At 37.9% G+C, this 26667-nt stretch overlaps 1 protein-coding gene and 1 pseudogene across 6 annotated transcripts in view; one reads left to right on the top strand and one right to left on the bottom strand.

Annotated features, from left to right (window-relative positions):
• Window positions 1-26667, top strand: part of ARFIP1 (ADP ribosylation factor interacting protein 1) — a 117744-nt gene that overhangs the window by 17840 nt on the left and 73237 nt on the right. For 5 of the 6 annotated variants that reach the window (XM_029940010.1, XM_029939995.1, XM_029940001.1 and 2 more), the window contains one exon: window positions 24755-24856. In XM_029940010.1, the coding sequence (XP_029795870.1) occupies window positions 24764-24856 (93 nt within the window). In that variant the 5' untranslated portion in view covers window positions 24755-24763. Of the gene's footprint in view, window positions 1-22298; window positions 22462-24754; window positions 24857-26667 lie in introns of all 6 variants that reach the window. The other variant, XM_029940016.1, reaches the window with a different exon arrangement.
• LOC115286609 lies at window positions 19205-19814 on the bottom strand (annotated as a pseudogene).

The following is a 26667-nucleotide window of genomic DNA, read 5'->3' as shown; positions in this document are numbered from 1 at the left end:
ATAGGGAAAATAATTATTTAAAGGTAGAAGCAAGGATATTGAGAAAACAAGCAAATAAGATGTATTTTTAACAACAAAAAAGAAAAGAAATAGTTCTGTTAGATATTTCCTAGTGTGTTCTAGGATTATTGCCTGAATTCTTCTTTTTCTGTTTTTCAATATAGTAACACTAATACATATACCAGTTTCTAATATCCAAAAAGTACATGCAAATATTTGCATTTTTCTTTTGCATAAGTAACTCAGAGGTCTAAAAAGGAAATAGAGATCCTGCATTCTAGGTATATGTTGATTAACACAGGAAATTTAAAATAAAATGTAGACTAATAATGCCTTTAGAGTGGTAAAAATAAAGAATTTTGGCAATTCAGTGGAGTATCCACCAGGAACATTAGTGCAAGTGGCATTTTGAACTGAGTATTACAGTGTAGGTAGATTTGAGTGATGATGGTCACTACTTGAGCAAAGGCATAGAGAAGGGAATTTAACAGACATGTATGAGGAAGTATGAATAATTAAGTTTGATTTAATAGGGTAAGCATAATTGATGGAAAAGAGATAGTCCAGGTCATGGAAGGATTTTGAGTGTCAAGAGGAGTTTGCTTTTATGTTGTAAACATATTGGGGAGGGAGACAGACATGTTAAACATACACATAAGTAATTTTATAATATAATAAAGTCTTTACTGCTATAAAGCTGGACAAAGGGCTAATGAGTGATGAAAACTGAATTTGCATTGGTTGGTCAGGAAAGGGCAACCTTCTTAGATGATTCAGCAGAAACCTGAATGAGGTGATGAAGAATCACATGAAAATCTGGGAGTATGAACTTTCCAGAAAGAGGAAAGAAGGGCAAAAATAAGATTGGTGTGTTTGAGGAACAGTGTTGAGGGCTCTGTGGCTGGAACTGAGTGTCTGTGGGGAAAGAGTGGGAGGAAGTGTGGTTCCAGTGGTAGCTGCCGGCTTGATTTAGAAAAGAGAATGACAGCAGGTGAGAACGTTGGGGGAAGCTTTGAAATGCAGTGGTCAGGTAGCACCTGGTTGAAAATATAAGACAAATTAGGTGTTGATACTAAATAAAGCATTTTTTAGGAAAAACTTACAACATACGAGGTAAAGGTTAGATAGTAAATGAATTCCCATATATTCATCATCCAGATTCAGTAGTTATCTATAGGTTTGAGAGTCATATTCCTTTTAAAACCATGAAGTCTTCAAGATAGATAGAAAAAAATAAAAAAGAAGGCAACAAATAATAGCATTTGGATTCCATTTCAACTCTGTCTTGATATTGGTTTGTTTTAGAAAAGTGTAGTTAGCAAGGGGAGCTGTGCTGGCACGTATTAGTGTTGACGGACCTATTCTAGTAGTTGTCTTGTTGGAGCCGAGCAGAAACCAATGTGCTAGAATTATGTTTTCCATTTTCAAAGTAATTTCACATTTGATTCTTATTGTATATTAGTGAGGTTAATAATCTCTTTTTATAAGGAGGAAATTGAAACTTGGGAAAACTTATAAACTTATAAAAAGGAGTAAAGCTAGTTCTTAAGTCTATGTTTCCTGATAATGTTGGTTTGTTCTCTTGAAACTTCATGCAGGAGATTTATTCACCTAATACTTTTGAACTATGTTGAATTAACACTTTATAATAAATACGTTAACCATTTTTAAAAGAAGGTCATATTTTTACTAATACCGAAGGAAATTTCAAAGACTATTTGAATTATGACTTTAATATAATTGCTTTCTCTCTTTGTAGGCAAACAAAAATGTAAATAATTTCATCTAACACAGAAGGCATTTGTGCTTTTTGGTATTGGAACAAAGTATGGTCTCTGTTGACATGCATAATTACCCCACTAAACACTGTGACCTTCATTGTCTGAAGCCATAACTAGAAGAATTAAAGTTAAATATTTATGGCTACTTTCTCTTCTTTCACACAGTTGACTTTCTTCATTGCTCTTTTGTCTCAAATTGATTGAAATTAAGAACTTAGTCCTTTAAATTAGAAGAAAGTATAGCTACGTGATTGAACAATATACCCACTGAATATATGCATCAGTGAACTGAGCACTGAAACTATTTCACAGTAATTTTTAATGAATTTTCAAATAACTTTTTTAAAATGATAGACTTAAGAAAGAATTGGAAAAGCTTTAAGCTTACTATTATATCACTTAATTTTTGCCTGCTCAGTGGTCAGTTGGAATAAAAAACAATGTTAAATGTGTGTGTTTTAGAATATACAGTGCCTTATATATTTCCAGAAGCCTGAGGCTAAGACAAGTTCTTTTTCATCTTTTTTAGAAAGTTTCTATCTTGTTTCTAAGCATTGTAGAAATTAGGCTTTACCATTAATAAGGTAATAAATTGATAACAACAAGAAATGTATTTCTAGTATGCCTTCTCTTTCCTTATTAAAAGGTAGATTTTTGGGGTGCCTGAGTGGCTCAGTCAGTTAAGCATCATACTTGGGTGCAGGTCATGATCTCACGGTTCATGGGATCAAGCCCCATGTTGGGCTTTGTGCTGACAGCTCAGAGCCTGGAGCCTGCTTTGGATTCTGTGTCTCCCTCTATCTCTGCCCCTCCCCCACTTGTGCTGTTTCTTTCTCTCAAAAATAATAAACATTAAAAATTTATTTTTAAAGTTAGATGTTTAGTCTGGGTCAATTTTTGTTTATGTTATGTCTTTAATTTCCATGGGGTGTTCACCTATAAATGTTGACTGTCATTTATTAAACCTTTTTTAGATGATGTCAAGGTATATATTTAAAAAAAAAGTTTTTTTAAATGTTTTTTATTTATTTTTGAGAGACAGAGACAGTGCGAGCAGGGAGGGTCAGAGAGAGAGAGGGAGCTACGGAATCTGAAGCAGGCTCCAGGCTCTGAGCTAGCTGTCAGCACAGAGCCCGACATGGGGCTCGAACCCACGAACTGTGAGATCATGACCTGAGCCGAAGCCGGACGCTTAACCGACTGAGCCACCCAGGTGCCCCAAGGTATATTTTTAGAATTTGAAAAACATTAAGTTGTACCAGAAAAAATTACATGAGGAGCTTTCTTTCTTTTAGCCTAGGTTTTCAGTAACCATAGAAGAGACTACAAGTTGAATTGACAGGGAGAAGAGTTTTTGTACATCCTGAGGGTGAAGATGAAGTCAGTAGATATTTGGTTGCCTAACTGGCCAAGTTGGAGAGAGTTAGAGGAGAGAATGGTATGAAAAGCAGCTAGAGGAGTAGTTAGGGGTCAGACAGTAAGCAGTTTTATGAACCATGTTATAGTTCTTATGGTGTTGAAAAAGTTTTGCTGGACTGATGGACAGTGTTCAGCAAAGGAGAACATGGGGAGAGGAATTCTCACCCCAATGTAGTTGACAGTGTTCAGCAAAGGAGGACATGGGGAGAGGAATTCTCACCCCAATGTAGTTGGTCTCATGCTTTGGAATGAGTTATTTCTATGACATTAAAGTATTAAGACTAGTGTAAGAAGCAGTTTATAGATAGCATCAAGCTATTTATAGAGTCTTTCATCCTTGACACTGTGACATATTTGGCTGGATGATTTTTTATTGTGGGGGATTATCCTGTGCATTGTAGGATGTCTGGCAACATCCCTGTCCTATCCGTTCAGGATGCCAGTAGCCCACCATCCCCAGCTACAAGAACCAGAGGTGTCTCCAGACATTGATAAATACTTAGGGGAGGGGGTGTGCAGTTCAACCTGGTTGAGAACCATTGAGTCATCAGGATCATTGATAACATATACATATTTTCTGGCAGTTGATGCCATTTACAGTGACAGACTTGGTATCCTGAAGCTCCTGATTCACAGACATCCTAGCTTAATTCTGCATTTGCCCATAGTGAGGAGTAGGAAGTTCCGGGATACAGCTGTCTCTAGGGCTTTGGTGTTGGCAAGGCAGGGCTAATGATGTACTTGGAAGTTGATGCTTCATTCTTGAGTTGTTGGAAATGAGGGTCAAGTGAAGACAGTGCTACTCTTTAACTATGCATGATGATATGGAAATAGAGGAAACATCAGTACAGGTTGTCAGCATTAAGAAAGCAATAGGTTTGACGCACATAAAAATCTGAATGCATGTATTGGTTGGCATGGCCCAGTGATGTATTTCAGTCACCTTTGAAAGGTAGTGTAATGTACAGGTTAAAAATGAAGTTCTTAAAGCCAGATTTGAATCCCAGTTCATCACTTGCTAGCTGCATGTTATTAAGCAAACTTCTTAATTTTTCTATTCTCTTACCTGTAAAACAGGAATAATAATGGTACCTATGTTAGAGGGTTGTGGGGTTGAATGAGATAATGCACATATAACAATTAGAGCTAAATTAGTTAATTTATGAAAAACATAGAATAATGCCTGACACATGCTCATTAAATGTTAGCTCTTAATATTCTTGTGGGCTCCATATGCAAGAGGATACATTATTTAAATTCCTTAAGTTTCCTAGTCCTCAGTTACCTCATCTATAAGATTGGGAAAATCTTCTCTACCTCCCAGGGCAACTGTGAGGGTTAGATGAAATAATTACAGTGATGCACCTGGCACACACTGCCTGGCCCATAGCAGTCAATAAAGATCAGGTTTTCAGTTACACTTGTCATATTAGCTTAGGGAACAATGAAGCTATCAAGCAAGTTTCATAGCATTTTAACATTCTGAAAATTTCCTAGACTATTTCATAGCTTTCATCGATACTCAGAAACATTCATAAAGATATTTCTAAGACCATTTTCTGTTTATTCACTTCTACAAGTCAGATATCAGGGTCTTACGCTGCAAGCAATGAAACCAACTCCAGCTCACTTACATGGAAAAGACATTTACTGAGAGGATATGGAGTAGCTCACAGCATTGTCAGAAAGGTTGAAAAATCAGAATCCAGGCTTCATACCTAGGACTATGCCCAAAGTCATGGTCGAGCACTGTTTTGATGAGGGTACCTGTGCTGCCATTGCCTGGCACCAGACATAGCAGCGTGCACTGCCAGTACCTCGAGCTGGGTGCTCCCAGGAGTGCTGTGGCCACTGCTGACCCAGCATTGATCTTGCTGCAAGTTATGGCTGCTCCAGAGTGAGTTCCTGCCTTCCCTCATCCTTTTTATTACTGGTTTCTGAGTCCAGGACTGGGGCATTTGCCTTTGGTTTGACAGAATCTAGATGATATGGCAGTGCCACCAGATCTTGGGAAATAAATGATAACTTACCTGGCACTTCTTACATGCCAAGCACTCTACTAAGTACTTTATTTCATTTTATTCTCACAACAGTGCTACGAAGTAGGTACTGTTATCATCTTACAAATGAGGAAAAGGAACTTCAGAAACTTGCCTAAGGTTACATAGCCAGTATGTGGAGGAGCCAGGGATTCAACCCAAATAATCTGGATCCAGCTATTTGCTTCATTATCTGTTATTTTGAGTTTTTATATAATAAGACATGGGCTCTGCCTTCCACTGGCCTTCTCACGTGGAGGCTTTCCCCAACATCAGAAGCAGGCTGTGGCTGGGCAGCCAAAGGAATGAGATATATACAATACTTGGCTAAAGTCTGATTTGTTGTTTGCCCCTATTGTTGATTTAAATAGTTATTGCCCCTGTTGTTGATTTAAAAGATTTAGAAGGCAGGACACTGGATCTGAGAAACAGAGGGAGTTTTTTAATTGTCTGCCATTTTTTAGTTATCCTCTTAGAAGGCAAGTGCTTGTGATTTTCAAACTGGCTTAAACAGGGAATATATATTCATAAATGACACTTAGGACTCTGCAGGGATTTTTTTAGTGAGAGGGCATTGGTCTAATACATTTTTGTCATGGAGACATTTTTTTAAATGTTTATTTATTGAGACAGAAACAGAGCATGATCAGGGGAGGGGCAGAGAGAGGGAGAGAGAGAGAATCTGAAGCAGGCCCCAAGCTCTGAGCTGTCAGCACAGAGCCCGACATGGGGCTCGAACCCAGGAACCCTGACATCATGACCTGAGCCTACTGAGCCACCCAAGCGCCCCAAGGAGGCATGTTTTAGAAAATGACAAATTTCATTTGCTACTAGGTTGTAGAGTTATGAGCTAGTCATTCCTTGTAAGTCAGTACTATGATCAGGCCATAAACCTCCCCCACCAGCTTGGACTCTCTGGGTGGATTTAGGGCTAACAGAAGAAATGGATCCCTTACCATTAGGCATGATAGGATGGACTTTTACCCTTTATTTGAAAAAGAAAATCAACAGTTTATTGAGATAAAATTTTTGTATGATAAAATGTACTCATTTTAAATATACAATCTGATGAGTTTTGATGAATGTATAAACTTGGGAAACCATAATCATAATCAAGATATAGAATGTTTCCATCATTCTTAAGTTTCTGTGTCCCTTTGAAATCAATTCTCCCCCTCTCTCAAGGCAACAGCTGATCTGTCATGATAGATTAGTATGTTCTAGTTCTGTATAAATGGAATCATTTGGTATTTATTCTTTTGTGTCTGGCTTTTTTGGCTTAGCATAACGTTTTGAGATTAATCAACAGTTACTGCATACATCAGGAATTCATTCCTTTTTATTGCTGAGGAATATACCATTATATGTATATACCACAATTTGTTTATCCATTAACCCATTGATGGATCTTTTTTTCTAGTTTGGGGCTCTTATGAATAAAGCCACTATGAATATGCTCATAAAAGTCTCTCCTGGATGTTTGTTTTAATTTTGTGGTGAATGATTACTGTTTAGAGTGGCTGAGTCATATAGTCAAATGTGTATTTACTTTTATAAGAATTTGCTAAGCATTTCTTCAAGGGAAGTACTTTTTTACATTCCCTCCAGCATTGTATGCAGATTACAGCTACTCTTTACCAACACCTGCCAGTCTTTTTAAACTTGAGCCCATAATAGTGGGTATTCAGTAGTATCTTATTGTAGTTTTGTTATTTATTTTTGTTTTAGAGAGAGAAAGGGAGAGACGTGTGTGTGTGAAAGCAAAAGGAGGAGGGGCAGAGAGAGAGAGAGAGAGAGAGAGAGAGAGAGAGAGAGAGAGAGAGAGAGAGAGAGAACCCCAAGCAGACTCCACACTAAGTGAGGAGCTTGATGCAGGGCTCAATCCCATGACTCTGGGATCGTGACCTGAGCCAAAATCAAGGCCAACTAATCCACCTGGGCACCATTATTGTAGTTTTAAATTGCATTTCCTTGATGATTAGTGATGTTTCATATATTTTCTTTTGTGAAGTGCCTGTTAAAATTTTGGCTGTATTTTGAGCTAATGGTCTTCTTATTACTAAATCGTAAGATTCATTTATATATATATATATATATATATATATGTACACACATATATACACACACACACACATATATGTAAATGTATACGTGTGTGTGTATTTACTTATTTTGAATACTAGGCATTTGTCAGATGCATATATTATGTCTATTCTAATCTGTGGCTTGCCTTTTCATTCTTTTAATGTTTTCTTTTGAAGATAAGTTTTTAATTTTGATGAAGTCCAGGTTATAAGTGTTTCTTATTTATTATTTATGGTTTTAGTGTCCTAGGAAATATTTGCCTATTCCAAGGTCACTAGATAGTATAATAAGCCTGTTTCTGGTTCTTCATTTATATTACAGTGATTCTGATCTCTGGCATTTCTTTTTGGTTCTTCCCTACGATTTCTGTATCTCTGCTTACATTGTCCATCTGTTCGTGCATGCTGTCTACTACATCCATTATAGCCCTTAGTGTATTAATCATAGTTGTTTTAAATACCCAGTCTGATAATTCCAGCATCCTTATCTGCTTGTGATGCTTGCTCTGTTTCTTCAAATTGTGCTTTTTGCCTTTTGGTAGGCCTTACAATTTTTTTCTTGATAGCCAGACATGATGTAAAAGGAACTGCTATTAAGAAGCCTTGAGCAATGTGATGGTAGGATATGGAAGAAAGGAAGCACTGTATCATTGGGTCTCAGGTTTTTAGTGAGCCTGTGTCTCCAGACAGTGAACTTCATAAATGTGTCTCAGTTTTTCCCTCCCCTGCCCAGGTGGGACAAGATACCTAGAGTGTGCTGGATTTATTTCTTTCTCTGTTTGAGGTCGTTAGGGGCTGATTATACACAAGCAGGTTAGGTTCTGGTTTCTCCTGAGGATAGGCCTTGTTAAGAAGAACAGAGTAAGGTCTGGTGTATTTCAAAATGGTATTATATCTCCTTTCCCTACTGGAAGGCTGAGGGAATTTTTCTCCCGTATTTACTGTGGTAACCGCATCCAGCTTTTGGAGGTAAAACTCACAATATTGTGGGGCTTTCCTTATGGCTGGGTCCCCCTGCAGTTTTAACTCTCAGAGTTTTCCACAGTGAGTTTCCAGTAATTTGTTGATTACAGTTCAGATTTTCCTACCCCAGCACGGGTTCCCATGATGATTTCTACTAGTGAGTTTTCGCTCTGGTAGGCCTCGACTCCCTATATTCACCTATCCGTCTCCAATTTTGGAGGCAGCATTTTGCCATGTCTTTGCTGGTTCGCATCCGTCTCAGAAGCTTCCCTGGTGTAATCTGGAATTCCCCTTCCCACCAAATATCCAGAGGGACTGGAGAGACTGAAGAAAGAGGCAGGCCACTCCAGGTTGGTAGGTGTCCGTTTTAATAAGCAAAGGGAACTTAGATATGAGAGGTTTGTCTTGAGTGGCAGCAAGATGAATGGATCCCTATTCCCACCTGCTAAATCTTCAAAGTTTATGCAGAGGCCTTAGGTGGGTGTGGTCATGTGCATACCAAGCAGGTGTTTTAAACACATCACCATCTCACGGATATGTCCTTGGAGGAGCCTCTGGGAACGTGAAAGGCAAGCGCAATCCACATTTCAAGGACAGGTGAGGAGCTTCCAACAGTCTGGTTCCAGCTCATGGGTCAGCTGGCTGTCATCATGTCTTTTCAGTGACCTCCAGCAGTCTTCCTCACTCTTAAAAATCCAAGCAGAGTTGTTGATTTTACAGCTTGTAACTTGTTACAACTTGTTAGGGTGGAGTGGTGATTTCCAAGCTTACATGCAGAAGTGGAAACTGGAAGTCCCACCTTCAAGGTCATGACTTAGTACTCCCGTCCCACCCCACAAGGTAACCACTGTTCTGCCTATAATCATCATAACTTACTGGTTTTATTTTGAATTGAGTCATGTAAAAGTATATGCTCTGTGGGTTTGTCTTCATTTGCTCAGTGTTATGTCTGTGAGCTATTTTTCTGTCTTTTATAGTAGTTCTGTTTCACTGCTATATAGTATTACACTGTATGACTATACTATTATTTGTTGTACTGTTGATGGGCATCTGATTGTTTCCAGTTTTTAGGTCTTCTGAATAAAGGTGCTATGGATATTCTTTCAGCTGTTTTTTGATGGACATATGTACTTTGTTACTTGGTTAAATTTTCCCAGGAGCGGAATTGATGAGTCATAGGATTGGTACATGATTAACTCTAATAACACTGCCAAATAGTTTTCCAAAGTGATTTTACCAATTTTTACTTGCGTCAACAAAGAAGAGTCTGGTTCACATACTTACCAACACTTGGTTTTGTCAGTCTTTCTAATTTTGGCCATTTCAACAGGTATATAATATAATAACATCTGACTTGTGGTTTTAATTTGCACAGGTAGAGCTGAAGGATTTGTAGATCCATCCTATTACTAGAGGTTTTTGTGTATATGTTTGTTTAGAGTCTAGGGCAGGATCAAATCAATGTTTTTTTTTTTTCTGGCAAGTGATTTTTTTTTTCTTTTAAGTTTTATTTCAGTAATTTCAGCTCAGACTCACAACCCCAAGATCAAGTTGCGTGATCCTTCAGCTGAGCCAGCCAGGTGCCCTGGCCAGTATGTTTTAAAAATATATTTAAAAGCTCACCAGGTGATTCTAATGTATGCCATAAAAAAAATAAAACAAAACTTAGTGGCTATTCATATGGGACTTACTGGGACCCATCATTAAATCATTGATATCTATATGGTGGTATTTCAGTTGTTTTAATTCCAGCATAGTTAACACACAGTGTTATGTTTGTATTCAGTATCGTGATTCAGCAATCCATGTATCACCCAGGGTCATCACGACAGGTGGACTCCTTAATTCCCATCACCCATCTCACTCGTCTCCCCGCCCACCTCCCCTCTGGTAACCCTAAGTTCTCTGTAGTTGAGGATCTGTTCTTGGTTTGTCTCTCTCGTTTTTTTCCCCCATTCTCCTTTGTTTTGTTTCTTACATTACACATTTGAGTGAAATCATATCGTATTTGTCTTTCTCAAGTTGATACATTTTGCTTAGCATTATACTCTCTAGCTCTATGTAAATTGTGATTCCATTCTTTTTTTTTTTTACTGCATCCATTGTATGTATATATCACATCTTTATCCATTCATCTGTCAATAGAAACTTGGGCTACTCCCATAATTTGGCTATTATAAATAATGCTGCTATAAACATAGGGGTGCATATATCCCTTTGAATTAGTATTTTCATATTTGAGGGGTTAACACCCTGTAGTGTGATTACTGAATCGTAGGGTAGTTGTATTTTTAACTTTTTGAGGAACCTCCTTACTGTTTTCCACAGTGGCTGCACCAGTTTGCATTCCTGTCAGCTGCACGTGAGGGTTTCTTTTTCTTCACATCCTCACCAGCACTTGTTTCTCATGTTTTGGTATTAACCATTCTGACATGTGTCAAGTCGTATCTCATTGTAGATTTGATTCGATTTGTGTTTCCTTGATGATGAGCTATACTGAGCATCATTTCATCTGTGTGTTGGCTGTCTGGGTATCTTTGGGGAAATCTCTGTTCATGTTTTCTGCCCATTTTTTAAATTGGATTATTTGTTTTTTGGGGTGTTGAGTTGTATAAATTTTTATATATTTGGGATACTAATCCTTTATCACATACGTCATTTGTATATATCTTCTCGCATTCTGTAGGTTGCCTTTTAGTTTTGTTGTTTGTTTCCTTCATTATATGGAAACTTTTTATTTTGATGTAACTCCAGTAGTTTATTCTTCCTTTTATTTCCCTTGCCTCAGGAGACAAATCTAGAAAAATGTTGCTACAGCCCATATCAGAGACATTGTGCTCTCTTCTAGGATTTTTATGGTTTCAGGTGTCACATGTAGGTCTTTAATCTATTTTGAGTTTATTTTTGTGTATGGAGTAAGAAAGTGATCCAGTTTCATTCTTTTACATGTAGCTGTCCAGTTTTCCCAGCACTGTTTAAGAGATTGTCTTTTTCTTACTGCATATTCTTGCCTCCTTTGCCGTAGATTTATTAACCAAATTAATCATAGATTTGTTTGGGCTCTGTTCTATTCTATTGATCTGTGTGTCTGTTTTTGTGCCAGTACGTTACATACTGTTTTGATCTCTACAACTTTGTAATATAACTTGAAGTTTAGAATTATGATGTCTCCAGCTTTGCTTTGCTTTTTCAAGCTTTGGCTATTCAAGGTCTTTTTGTGGTTCTATAGAAGTTTTAGGATTGTTTGTCATAGGTCTGTGAAAAATGCTGTTGGTATTTTGATAGGTATTACATTAAATTTATAGATTGCTTTGGCTGGTAAAGACATTTTGACAATATTTGTTCTTCCAATTCATGAGCATGGGATGTCTTTCTATATCTTTGTATTATCTTCAGTTTTTTCATCAGTATTTTATAGTTTTCAGAATACAGGTTTTTCACCTCTTAGATTAGGTTTATTCCTAGGTATCTTACTATGTCTGGTATAGTTGTAAATGGGATTTTTTTGTTAATTTTTCTTTCTGCTGCCTTATTAGTAGTATATAGAAATGTAACAGATTTCTGCACATCGATTTTGTATCCTGCAACTTTACTGAATTTATCAGTTCTAATAGTTTTTTTTGTGGAATCATTAGGATTTTCTATATATAGTGTCATGTCATCTGCAAACAGTGAAAGTTTTACTTCTTCCTTAGGAATTTGGATGCCTTTCAGTTCTTTTTAGTTTTTCTCCATTGAGAATCATATTAGCTGTGAGTTTTTCATATATGGCCTTTATTATGTTGAGATATGTTCCCTCTAAATCTACTTTGTTGAAGACTTTTATCATGAATGGATGTTTTATTTTGTTAAATGTTTTTCCTGTGTCTATTGAAATGATCAGAAGGTGTTGTGGTTTGTTTTTTTGGTTTTTTTTGTTTTTTTCTTTTGCTTTTTCTTATTGTTGTGATATATCACATTGGTTGATTTACAAGTATTTGCATCCTAGGAATAAATCCCACTTGATCATGGTGAGTGATTTTTTTAAATGTTTTGCTAATATTTTGTTGAGGATTTTTGCATCTATGTTCATCAGAGATATAGGCCTGTAATTCTCTTTCTTTTGTGGTGTCTTTATCTGGTTTGGTATTAGGGTGATACTTGCCTCAGAATAAATTTGGAAGTTTTCCTTCTTCTGTTTTTTGGAATAGTTTGAGTAGAATAGATATAAACTCGTCTTTAAATGTTTGATAGAATTTGCCCATTAAGCCATCTGGTCATAGACTTATTTGTTGGGAGTTTTTTTTTTTTTATTACTGATTCAGTCTCCTTGCTGGTAATTAGTGTGTTCAAATTTTATTTCTTCCTACTTTGGTTTTGGTACATAATATGTTTCTAGAAATGTATTTCTTGTAGGTTGTCTAATATGTTGGCATATAGTTTTTCATAATATTCTCTCACAGTTGTATTTCTATGGTATTTGGTTGTTAAATACCACAAATCTTTCTTCAGTGATTTTAAAAATTTGAGTCCTTCCTCTCTCCCTCCTTACCCCCCTTTCTTTTAATGAGTCTGTCTAGAGGTTTATCAATTTCATTGATCTTGTCAAAGAACCAGCTCCTGGTTTTATTGATCTGTTGTTTGTTTGTTTGTTTGTTTGTTTTAGTTTCTATATCATTTATTTCTGATCTTTCATTGGTTGCCTTTTCCTGTGGGTTTGGGATTTTTTGTTTTGTTTTGTTCTTCTTTTTCTAGCTCCTTTAGGTGTAAGGTTAGGTTGTTTATTTGACATTTCTCTTGCTTCTTGAGGTAGGCCTGTATTTGCTATCAACTTCTTTCTTAGAACCGCTTTTGCTGCATCCTGAAAGTTTTGGACCTTTACATTTTTATTTTTGTTTGTTTCCATGTACTTTTTGATTTTTTCTTTGATAGTTCTTGGTTTTTTAACCTCCATGTATATGGTCTTCCCAATTTTTTCTTATGGTTGATTTCTAATTTCATTAGCATTGTGGTCAGAAAGGACACGTGGTATGACTTAAATATTTTAAATTTGTTGAAGCTTGTTTTGTAGGCTAATATGTGATCTGTGCTGGAAAATGTTCCATGTGCATTAGGAAAGAATGTGTGTTCTGATGTTTTAGGATGGAATGTTCTGAATATTTCTGTTAAATTCATCTGGTCTAGTGTGTCATTGAGAGCCACGGGTTCCTTGTTGATTTTCTCTTTGGAAGATCTTCTTTATGTATTTGGGTGCTCCCATGCTGGGTACATACATTTTTATAATTATTATATATCTTCTTGGATTGTCCCTTTTACTATTATATAGTGCTCTTTGTTTCTTGTCACAGTCTTTGTTTTAAAGTCCATTTTGTCTGATATAAGTATTGCTATCCTGGCTTTCTTTTGACATCCATTTCTGTGATAAATGTTTCTCCATCTTCTCAATCAATCTGCAGGTGTCTTTAGGTCTGGAATGAGTCTCTTGTAGGCAGCATATAGAAGGGTCTTGTTTTTTGTCCACTCTGTCACCATATGTCTTTTGATTAGAGTGTTTAATCCATTTACATTCAAACTAAGTACTAATAGATATGTATTTATTGCCATTTTGTTACTTGTTTTGTGGTTGTTTCTGTAGTTTTGCTCTAATCCTTTGTTTTTCTCTCTTTTGTGGTTTCCTGGTTTTCTTTAGTGATATACTTGGATTCCTTACTCTTTATTTTTTGCATATCTATTACTGTTTTTTTATTCGTAGTTACCATTTGGTTTATATATAACGTCTTCTGCATGTAGCAGATTCTATACTAAGCTGTTAGTCTTTTGTTTTTTAATGTTCATTTATTTTTTGAGAGAGAGTGTGTCAGACCATGAGCAGAGAAGGGGTAGAGAGTGTAGGGATGGATACAGAATCTGAAGCAGGCTCCCGGCTCTGTGCTAATAGCACAGAGCCCGATATGGGGCTCAAACCCACAAACCACGACATCATGACCTGAGCCGAGGTCGGATGCTTAACCAGCTGAGCCACCCAGGCATCCCTGATGGTCTCTTAATTTTGAACTCATTCTTTGCTCATCTGCCCTCCATGTCTCAGATATTTGGTATCATATTTTACATTCTTTTATTTTGTGCATCTATTGACTGATTTTTACAGATATGCTTAATTTTCTTTTTCTTTTGTGCTTTCTGTTTTTCTTACTTTTACTTATGGTTTTTGTTTTTTGCTTAGTTTTCCTTAACGTTTCCTGTAGGGCTGGTTTAGTGGTCATGAATTCTTTTAACTTTTGTCTATCTGGGAAACTCTTTACTTCTCCTTCTATTCTGAATGATAGCCTCGCTGGATAGAGGATTCTTGGCTGCAGATTTTTCCCTTTGAGTATTTTTAATACATCATGCCATTCCCTCCTAGCCTGGAAAGATTTTGCTGAAAAATTAGTTGATAGCTTTATGGGCTTGTTTTTGTTTGTTTATTTGTTCATTCATTTTTGTTTTTGCTATATGTGTAGCTGTCTTCAACAAACATTGTTATGTTTTTATTATCATTCTGTTCAACATATTTTCTTTCATAAATTTTTCTTCCCATTCATTATTTAGATGTGTACTTGATTTCCAAATTTCAGCAAGGGAGGCAGTTCATGCATTTATTATGATTGATTGTAAATTAATTCCCCTGTGTACAGAGACTCTGTGTGGTTTTAGTATTTTAAAATTTAGCCTCTGAGGCTTATTTATGCCCCAAATATGATCTATTTTGCTAAACATGCCATGTTCATGTGAAAATAATGTATATCCTGCCATTACTGGGTTTACTCTTCTATAAATATTAGACAAGGTGGCTGATAGTGTCCAAATCTTCTGTGTCTATGCAAATTTTCTTTGTCTAGTTCTTCCACTTGCTATGAGAGTAGTAGTAAAATCTCTAATTGTGATTATGGACTTGTGTTTCCCCCTTTAATTCTGTCAGTGTTTGTTTCATTTATTTTGAAGCTCTGTTATTGGGACCAACGTACATATTTCTGATTGTTACATATCTCTGATGAATTGATCCTTTTATCATTATGAGATGCCCCTCCCACCTTAATGAAGAAAAGGCTTTTTTAATATCTAATTTAGTCAGGTGTTAATAGAGCTGCATTGATTTTCTAGGTCATCATCATCTCTTGCTTAGATTATTCTATTAGCCTCCTGATTGTTCTCCCTGCTTCTGCCTTTCCTCACTTTTGGTTTAATTCAACACCAGGAAATGAGTGATTCTTTTAAAACATAAGTCACATCCTTACATTCTTAGGTTCAAAACCCCGAAGTGGCTTCTTATTTCACTGAAGATAAAATCTACAGTTCTTATGATGGTCTCTAAAGCCATACATGGTCTTGCCACTGGCTGCCTCTGGACATTTCCCACTCTTCTTCCCTTGCCCTGCCCTCAAGCCACATGGCCTTCTTGTCATTGCTTGAAAAGCTGAGCTTCTTGTCACCATCTTGTCTTTGTATTTACTATTCCCTCTGCCCGGAATGCTGTACTCTGAAATATTTGTATGGGTTACTTCCTCACTTTATTCAGATCTTAACAAAAATGTTAAAACTTATTCTGAGGTTTTCCCTGATCACTCTGTGTAAAACAGCACATGAAGAAACATGTGCACATATACATGCCCATTAGCACTTATGACTGTATGACATGTATATTTTTTTGTTTTTACCCCCCAACTAGAATGTAAGCTTCATGAGGGTAGAGAGCCTTGTCTGTTTTGTTCACCATTCTATTCTGTGTCCCATATCCTGTCTGAAATTGTACCTGGCACATTAGAGAGCTCAGTAAGTTAGTTGAGCCACTGAGTATATGAATAATTGCCATTCTAGCCAACTTGCTTTACTTGTTGTTTCTAGACTGTACCAGACTCTTATCCACTATGCTCCTATTATTCCTTCTATAGAGAATCTTTTCTTTACTGCGTCCCCATCTGTTCTCCCACAAGATTCCGCTTAAATACCACTTCTGATTTTCTCTTCACATTTTTAAATGCTTCCTTCTGGTGTTCACATTGTATTATAATTATTTTCTAAATATACAATATACTTTAAATTTCTGTAAGCTCAAGACCTGATTTCTATTCTTATTTTATCCTATGCACATTTCCTAGAAGATAGTAAATACTGGTTGAATCACCAGTTGTTTTTAGGAGGAAGAAAAGTAAGAACTTATCTTACAACTTGAAAAAGTGATGATTATTTAGATAGCTAGATCTTAGTCTTGCAGATTGGATTAGAAACCAAAGAACCGGTGCCTCTTATTTGCAAGAAGCAAACACTTAATTCCAGCAGCCACAAGTAATCTAGGTGTATTGTAAGGATGTAGTAGTAGTGAGGAAAATAGGAATCTCAGAAGAATCCAAGATACCAAGAGCATTCAAGATTCCAGTGGAAAAAGGAAAGTCTTTTCAAGAGATGTTGCTGGGAAAACTGGATTATTCACATGCAAAAGAATGAAGTGGGATACTTATACACAGAGTAGCTCAAAATGGATCAAAGATCTAAATGTAAAACATAAAACTATATAACTATTAAAAAGAAAACATAGGAAAGGTGCCTGGGTAGCTCAGTTGGTTGAGTGTCCAACTTTGGCTCTGGTCATGATCTCACGGTTTGTGGGTTCAAGCCCCGCATTGAGCTCTGTGCTGACAGCTCAGAGCCTGGAGCCTGCTTTGGATTCTGTGTCTCTCCCCTCTCTGTCCTTCCCCCACTCATGCTCTGTTTCTGTCTCAATAATAAATAAACATAAAAAATTTAAAAAAAGAAAGAAAGAAAACATAGGGGAAAACCTTCATGACATTGGATTTGGCAAAGATTTCCTGACTATGGTACCAGAAGTACTGGAAACAAAAGTAAAAATAGACAAACTGAACTACATCAAAACTGGAAACTTCTATGCATCAAAGGATACAATCAACACAGTGGAAAGGCAGCCTATGAAATGGGAAAAGCTCCTAGCAAACTGTATACCTATTGTTGTTTTAGTATATGTGCTACCGAAGCGAGCACTGCCTGTTGTTGTTAATACCAGAATATAGAAAGAATTCTTGCAACTCAACAATAAAAACATAACCCGATTTAAAAAATGAGCAAAGGACTTCAATAGACATTCTTCAAAGATGATACACAAATGTACAAAAAGCATCTGAAAAGATGTTCAGTATCTCTGATCATCAGAGAAATGCAAATCAAATCCAAAATAGGTATTTATTACCTCTTAGTTATTAGGATAGTTACTATAAAAAAAAACAGTAAACAGTGCTGGTGAATATATGAAGAAATTAGAACTTTTGTGTACCATTGCGGCAATATAAAATGGCACAACTATTATGGAAAACAGTATGCTGTGTCTTCCAGAATTTAAACATGGAATTACCTATAATCTAGCAGTTCCACTTCTGGGTATATTTCCAAAAGAATTGAAAACAGAACCTTAGAGATGTCTGCATACCCATGTTTATAGATGGATTATTCACAATAGCCAAGAGGTAGAAGTGACCTAACTGTCCATTGTTGGATGAATGGATAAATAAAATGTGGTGTATACATACAGTAGAATAATATTCAGCTTTAAAAGGGAAAATTTTGATGCATGTTACAATATAGATGAATCTTGAGGACATTATGCTAAGTGAACTAGGCCAATTACAAAGTCAAATACTGTATGATTCCATTCATATGAGGTATCCAGAGTAGTCACATTCACAGAAACAGAAAATAGGATGATACTTGCCAGGGCTTGGGGGAGAGGGAAACAGAAAGTGGTTGTTTAATGTGTGTAGAGTTTCAGTTTTGTAAGATGAAGTTCTGGAGATTGGTTGTACAATAGTGTGAATATATTTAATAGTATGGAACTGTATACTTAGAAATGGTTAAGATAGTAAATTTTATGTGTTTTTTACCACAATTCTACCTATCTATCTAGCTAGCTATTTATTTATTTTCCTTTGGGGGAGTTTATTTCCTGGTCAGAAAAGAAGCAGAGTCAGGTTCCTGGGCATTCTAGGTCCAGGCCTGAGATGGGAGGTAAGGGGAGGGGAGGCACAGGAGCGGGCTCTGATCGTGTGCACTTGGTCCCACAGTTGTCCTGGCTGGGTCTGGAAAGGGCATATCAGGGATGGTGGCACCAAGGCTGGGGGCAGAGGTAGCAGGCCAGGGGCCCCAGAGGATGGCACATATGGAGGCAATAGATACTGACAGGTCAGGCACCCAAGTCCAGGCTAGAAGGCCCAGGTGGGACAAGTAAGGCTTGGCCACTGGCTTTGTCCAGTGGGGGCTCTCTGCTGGGCCCTTGGGCTCTGGCATTGCCCACTGGGACAAAGGAGGCAGAAAAGGCCACCTGGTCTTCTAGATGGGAATGGAGACAACTTCAGTTTGGGCAGTTTGGCTTTCCCCAAGCCCCTGGAGCCGCCCCCACAGCTCTGGCTGGGGGAGGGGGCTGGCTAATCCCTGTTAGGCAGAGAAGCAGCAGTAGCACATCCCATATACCTCCCCAGGGCCTCAGGTACTGCAGGGGTGGCGGGGGTTGGGGGGGCAGGGACCAGGGGAGATCATGTGCTCGTGCAGACATGGGGGGTGAGAGGTTAGTGAAGGCCCCCACAGAACATGTTCCAGATATTAAGGCATCATGGTTAGACGGTTACTGACAGTGATGGATGAATTGACCAGAGACAGGTGAAAGCAGGAGGGTAGCTAGCCCCCAGGAGGCCTCTGGTTATGCACTCCACCCCATTCCCACCCTGGAAGAAGAGAAAGAATAGGATTCAGGGCAAGTGCAAAGGCCCACAAGGATCTGAGCACCCCATGAGATTCCCTCGGAAAAGCCACGATGTCAGGTCAGGTTAGGACAGGTGGGGGAACTTGAAGAGGTATGGAAGGGAAGGTGGAGACCTGGGCTGGAGGCTCCCTCTCTCCTCTAGCCCACAGCACAGGCAGAAGCAGCAAGGTGAGACCACCAAGGAGGCTTCCATTCCTTTTTGATGTTAAGGTTCCACTCCCAAGACAGGTGGTCAGTCTTAGAGTCTGTGAAGTGGGACTTGATGTTGTAGCTGCCATGAGCCAGCATACCTGGAAGCTCCTACTCCACTGCCCAGGGACCATAGCTTTCCACATGGGGTTGATTTTGTTGATCTTGACACCTTTCCTGTACATGTGCTGGACATATTTCATGCCAGACACAGTTCCCAGTTTGCATCTGTATTCCATTCCCACCTTCACCACAAAGGACTGCTTCCTAAAGCTCTCCAGATCACCTATCAGGTCCGGCTCCAAGGAGTCAGGGCTCTGCTACACACCAGGATCAGGCGGGTCACAACAACACTGAGGATGTTAGGGGCAGCAGACACAGCTACATGGCCCAATAGGGCCTCCTTGTACTTTAGCAGACTCTCATCACCCTTGTCCAGCTCCTGGATCTCCTGGGTGCCCTTCTGGGCAGGGGGCTTCTAGTTGACCGAGTGTTCATCCTTCTCATTCTTGGCCGCAGTCTATACTGGCTTCTCAGCTATGGGCTCCTGCTCCGCCATGCTCACACCTAGCTGACTCCGGAACACCGGAGGCTTGATCATGCTGCTCTCACACTCCCTCCTGCATGGAATCTATCACAGCGTTTAAAAAACAATCTAAGAACAGAGGATTTTCATAAAGTCGTATTTCAGAAAAGAAGAGCTAGACACAGAGTACATTGTCAATAAACTTTGACAAGCTTCATTAACACTTGTGAACTAGAGTTTGGGAATGTTTAAGCTGTGACCTGTCATCTGCATTAATTCTACTCTTTGCTTTTCTTTTCCTCTCATTTGTCTTCCAGTACCCCCAGTGACTAATTCAGCATCCCTAAATTACACTTAGAGAAGGGTCTCATCAGCTCAAGACATTTCTCTTTCCTCTCTTGGGCAATACTTTTCTAACCTGCCCTTCTCTCAGCTTTTGACCTGTGGATCAGCCAGCCTTATGTCAGGGGCTCTTTATTTCAATTAGTGGGCACCCCTTAACTGGGGACTATGAAAGAAACAATTTCTCTTACTTGAGATGAGTGAATTTCTGTAAATTTATGCATTAAAGTAACCAGATACACCAAAACATTTTAAGTTCTTTTAAAATAGATACTACTATTGGGTGCCTAGATGGCTCAGTCTGTTAAGCAAGTCTGACTCAGCTCAGGTCATGATCTTGTGGTTTGTGAGTTTAAGCTCCACTTCAGGCTGCCTGCTGTTAGCACAGAGCCCGCTTCACATCCTCTATTCCTCTTTCTGCCCTGTGCCTTACTCGCACTGTCTCTCTCAAAAATAAATAAAACATTTTTCAAAATGTTTTATTTTGAATAAACTAGATACTGCTCTAGAGTAGTAATAAGGAGCTCTCCTTTTCTCCACCTTCGTGGTGTAGCTGACTCTTCCATACCAGATCGTCTCACAAGACTTTCAGGATCAGCCAAGTCCTGGCTAAGAAATAAAAGCAGAATTGTCCCATTTGCCTGTCGGATTCAAATGACAACTGGTAATAAAATCAGGCACAACTCCAAGCGGCGGCATTGGAGAGGAACCAAACTGGGTCTGTAAGGGATCGCGCGTGAGATGGCACACGTTTATGCTGCCTGAAGGACATGTGTTCTGTCCCATGACCCGAACAGCAGATATGTTTCATCATGGAAATGATTTTTCTCTATTATGCTTCTATACCAGTAGATTGGCTCAGTTAAAAATATATGAGACCTTTTGATTGAAAACAAAAATAGACTAGTGGACTAGGAGGATATAGTGGGCGCTGTGGTGAGCAGCTCATTTACTCCCTTTGAGACCAAAGCCCTCATGCCAAGAGTATTGCTTGCTGAAGGCTCTTAGCTGAGTCTTCCCAGGAATTGCCTTTGTTAAATACAGTTACCTTGTCCGTGCTTATACCCCACAGGATAGCCTGCATCTAGTGCTCAGGGGTAGAGATGTGGGGCTACAAAGGCCTGGCCCCTTTGCCTTAATTTGGACAAATTTAAAGAACCATCTCAGCTCCAGTGCTCCTTACGGTATTGGCCAAGGCGTGTGTGTAATGTTACAACAGCACTGCAGTTCCGTGCAGCCTTCCTGGCTTCTACTGAAGTCCTTCACTGGAGACCTCTCCAGTACTTGTCTGAGTGCAGACCTCTCTTTCAGATCTATTTCAGAGCCCCTCCCTTGGAATCCACTCTAAAACAGGAATTTCGCTTTCTCTTTTTAACATTTCTGAATCTTCTCTGAATTATTTTTTTCCTTCACTTTCAAGGCTTAAGTAAGATTTAATTTTACTAATTCCTCACTTGTTTGAAATCTGTGATAAGATGAACTCTGAAATAAGACTAAAATAAAAATCAGTATTTTGGTGGGGAAGGGGGTGCCTAGGTGGCTCAATCAGTTGAGTGTCTCTTGATTTTTGGCTCAGGTCATGATGCCTGGGTCATGGGATTGAGCCCCATGTTGGGTTCCACGCAGAGCATGGAGCCTGCTTGGGATTCATTCTCTCTGTCTGTCTGTCTGTCTGTCTGTCTTCCTCCCCCCCACCCCCCTCTCAAATAAAACAATTAAATTTCTGGTTCATTTTATTCTGGGTCAGAAGGAGAAAGAAACAATGAAAATGAGGAAAGATCAGTCATGGTTGGGGGTACTTGTGGGGAGAAGCACTGGGTGTTATATGGAAACCAATTTGACAATAAACTATAAAAAATCAGTATTTTTAATAATATATTTAGGAATGCAAGGAAAGTTTTTTAGTAAATGTTTTAAGGTTTAATTAAATATTTGATGTTTAAATGTTTAAGAATTTTGCATTATTTTGAAAGTTCTTTTTTCATTGGCCTATCCAATGTATTCCACTTTGACATTTTAGTCTTTCATTATAACTCTCTCAATAATTAAAGTGCATTAATTTTGAGATATTGATAATTAACTTTTTTCCTTGGTATTCCACACATTTCCCCCTGGTTTGTTTTACTGCAGTGATATCCACAAGAAGTAACAAATGTGTTATTCTGTACTCCTTAGGTGGGACAAAGAGAGAGTGGCTGTGGAGCACAAATGTAGAGTGATTATTTCAACCCCTTCCCAACTACAGATCTGACTTTGGTGTAACTCATGACACTCCTTGCCATTCAGTAAACGTTTATTGAGAACCTCTTGCTTGCCAGGCCATGATCTGACGTCTTAAGTGAGTTTGAGCCCCACTTCGGGCTCTGTGCTGACAGCTCAGAGCCCAGACCCTGCTTCAGATTCTGTCTCCATCTCTTTCTGCACCTCCCTGACTCACACATTCTCTCTCTCTCTTTCAAATGTAAATAAGCATTTAAAAATTTTAAAAAAGAATGTAAATGGGTCCTTAGGGCACCTGGGTGGCTCAGTCCGTTAAGCGTCCGACTTTGACTCAGGTCATGATCTCAAGGTTTTGTGGGTTTGAGCCCTATGTTGGGCTCTGTGCTGACAGCTCAGAGCCTGGAGTCTGCTTCAGATTCTGCCCCCATCTCTCTCTCTCTCTGCCTTTCCCCCACTTGCATTCTCTGTCTCTGTCTCTCTCAAAAATAAACATTAAAAAAAGAAGAAAAGAATGTAAAGGTGTCCTGAGCCCAAAAAGTTTGAAAACTGCTGGTCTATACTGTTATGAATAGATTTGTTTAAGTCCTACCTTATATATTTGACAGTATCTTCTGTCTCACGTACTTAATGAAATATACACTATATGAAAAATATTGTCCAGTATCATTGAATATTTTAGTATGGCCTTTTTATATTTCATGGAATTAGAGACAAGACCACAAACTGATTTGCCTTCATATTTGCTTTTAGTAGTATAACTTACTCTTATTATAGTTCCCTAAATTATAAAAGTTTAGTGCAATTTTTTTTTTTTAAGTTTTCTGGCCTTGCTGTGCCTGGGTGGCTCAGTCTGTTAAGCGTCTGACTCTTGATCTCGGATCAGGTCTTGATCTTGGGGTCATGAAGTTAAGCCCTGTGTTGGGCTCTGTGCTGGGTGTGAAGCCTTCTTCAAAAAAAATAAAGTTTTTTTAAAATAAAGTTTTTAGACCTTGAACCTTTCCTTAACCCCTTAAAAGTTAGTTATGCATGAACTAGATATGACAACTCTATCTTAGTTATTTTAATCTTAAAGTTCCTTTCAGAGAAAATCAAAGAACTTCTTATGCTCTTGGCAGTAAGATTCAATTCTGTATATAAAACACACACACACACACACACACACACACACACACATTTTAGTTGTTTGGTTTGGTTTTGGTAATTCTGTGCAGTGCAGAATCGGGTAGCAGGATTTAGGTCTGAGTGTTAGAACATACATTCTTAGGTATCAGTTGTGTTCCTGACATGTATTTTATTCTAGTGGGCACTGTTGGGGTGTGTGTGTGTGTGTATGTGTGTGTGTGTAATGCTTCTAACACCATTACTGTTTTAAAAGGGAAGAGGGGTAAGGAGGAGAGAAGGATACCTGTTCTCTGTGAAAAGTGGAATAATTGGGTTAGTTATTTACTCTGAAGTTCTTTAATTTTTAAAGTGAGGAAAATAGATAATTTTTCAGATCTCTTACAGGTATAAAATTCTCCTTTTAACTTGTAGCCACACATGTTTTTTACAGTTGCATATGATTGGAGCAAAAAAAAGTTTTTACTAACCAAAATTGACTTTTTATTACTGATTAACCATATTAAGTTACTGAAAGAAATTTATATTTTATAGAAAATATGGTTATAAAATTAAGGAATATGTTTTTAAACATTATTTGACTTTTAGAACAGTGAAGCCAAAATGTAAAATTTTAATTCTCCTAGTATACAGATTTAAACATTTTCATGTTTTTTTAAAATATATTTTTTAATGTTTGTTTATTTTTGAGAGAGAGAGTACAAATGGGGGAGGGGCAGACAGAGAGGGAGACACAGAATCTGAAGCAGGCTCCACGCTCTGAGCTGTCAGCACAGAGCCCTGTGCGGGGCTCGAACCCACAAACCCTGAGCTCATGACCTGAGCTGAAGTCAGATGCTCAGCCGACTGAGCCACCCAGGCACCCCTAAACATTTTCGTTTTATCAGAGAAACTCTTTAGATAAAAGCTGGCTTAGAAACCCATTATGTACAACAGGAGAAGTAGAGCTGCTGTAGTTGAATTAATAATCAAATGTGGCTTTCTGTGGTATTTTTTCAGTTGTAACTGATGGCCTTATCATAATACCGTATGAGGCAATTTATTATTGCCCCCTGGGATTTACAAGTAGTTCTTAAGTAAGAAGTTTAAGTTGACTCCAGTTTAAAAAGCCAGATGCGTTTTTTATTATATTAATACCATATTTATTATGTGTCAGTAGGTTGTAATTATTTTTTTAAATGCTATAATAATGGCTTTTAAGTGCTATAAACATGAACAGTCTTTTGAATATTTGCCTTTTATGATTTGGTGCTATTTACAGCTGTTGCTTTTCTTGTTCTGTTTTGTTTTAGGAGTCTAGCATGGCTCAGGAATCTCCCAAAAATTCAGCAGCAGAAATTCCAGTGACTAGTAATGGAGAAGTCGAGGACTCTCATGAACATGGCTTTAATAGGGTAAGAATACTTTCCTTTCTCTTGCTACGGAGAACCATGATAAGTCTTTACATGTTCAGATGAAAGTAATAGAATTTAGTATAGGAATATTTTCTTAGATTGGCTGAAGTGTTAGGAATCTAATGTTACCACGTAGGGATGATTAGGTGGGTTTTGTTAGTGATTTGTCAAGATTAAGATCCTAGACAGTAAGCATTTAGGCTTTGATGTTAGCATCAGTAATTCCATTACATACCAGAACAAAGTGTATCTGATGACTTTGGCATAGGATTTTATGAAACTATTTAATATGATTTGTGATAAGAAAAATATTAACTATAGATTTGCCTTTCAAAAATTGACAGTAATCTCTTTTCTCTGTGTCCTTCATACATATTTTCTAAGTATGCTTCTCCTGACTTTTTAGAAAGTAAATGGCATACTTGACTTGGTGGAAAACGAAAGTTGCAATGCTTTCAATTTTGATCTGCCTCTCATTTGAAATTGAAATTTAATGCATTTTAATGGAAACACCATGGCTTTGAAGATAATTTAGGTGCACATTTTAGCCTTGTCATTTCTAGCAGTGTAACTTTGGACAGGTGTTTAATCTCTTCTAGGTTTTGTTTTATGATCTCTATAAACGAGAATCTTATTTCATGGGATATTGATATTAAATTAGATAAAATAAGCAATATGCCTAGCATAGTCCTAGAAATGGTAATGATGGTTATTATTTCCGGAGATACTTACATTAAATATTTCTTTTTATGACATTTGATATATTTATACAGCTTTAAAAATATAAGTTCATATTTTTGAAAGAGGAATAGTTGAAACTATTTTATAGTTTTTTTAATTTAATTTTTTTAAATAAATTTCTTTAATGTATATTTTTTTTTTGAGAGAGACCAAGTGTGAGCAGGGGAGGGGCAGAGAGAGAGGGAGACACAGAATCCTAAGCAGGCTCCATCTAGGCTCTGAGCTGTCAGCACAGAGCCTGATGCGGGGCTCAAACTCACAGAGGAGATCATGACCCTGAGCCGAAGTTAGACGCTCACCCTACTGAGCCACCCAGGCGCCCCAAATTATTTTACTGTTTAAAAAGGACTCTTTCTTATGCTGAATAATAAAATCCTTTATTTTAACATAATTTGACATTTTGGGTCAGGTAAATTTCTTGTTGCAGAGGATTGGCCTCTGCATTTAGGATGATTAGCCTGGCCTCTTCCTCCTCATGTGACAAGCAAAAATGTCTCCAGACATGGCCAAATGACCCCTGGCCTGAGGAGAAACTCACCTCTGGTTGAGAACCACTGTTTTAGATTATTTTAATTGATTTTAGTAAATTCTTCTGAATTTCACTTATTTTTGCCTTCACAGTTTTTTGGAAGGAAGATTGTGTCTTCAAACTTGAGGGTTGTTTTAATTGTGTCTTTAATTTTGGTGTCTAAGCACCTGTGGCCTTAATATAGAGGAACTCACGGAATAAAGAGACTCTTAAATTCTGGGCACACAAAGGAACTTTTCACTTCAGGTTTTACTCTTTCTTGTGTTTGAAAGTACTAAGACAGACCTGCATAATAAGCTAATTCAGGTTACCATCATTGGACTCTAGCAATTACTTTATAAACTTCTGTTAATTTAAATAACTTACTATACCAAGATTTTAGTTCATGATTGCTTCATTTTATTTTTGGTAACAGTCCTTTTGCAAACTTATTCTGCAAATAGTTATTGCGTATCTGCTGTGTACCCCACACTGTGGATATAGTAGTGAATATAAATGACAAAAATAGTGCCATCAGGGAGTTGATATTCTGATAGACAGT

The sequence above is a fragment of the Suricata suricatta genome, chromosome 1 (genome assembly GCF_006229205.1).
Source record: "Suricata suricatta isolate VVHF042 chromosome 1, meerkat_22Aug2017_6uvM2_HiC, whole genome shotgun sequence".
In the NCBI taxonomy this organism is placed as follows: domain Eukaryota; kingdom Metazoa; phylum Chordata; class Mammalia; order Carnivora; family Herpestidae; genus Suricata; species Suricata suricatta.
The sequence above is the reverse complement of the archived record's forward strand: the minus strand, read 5'-3'. Positions and strand labels throughout refer to the sequence as shown.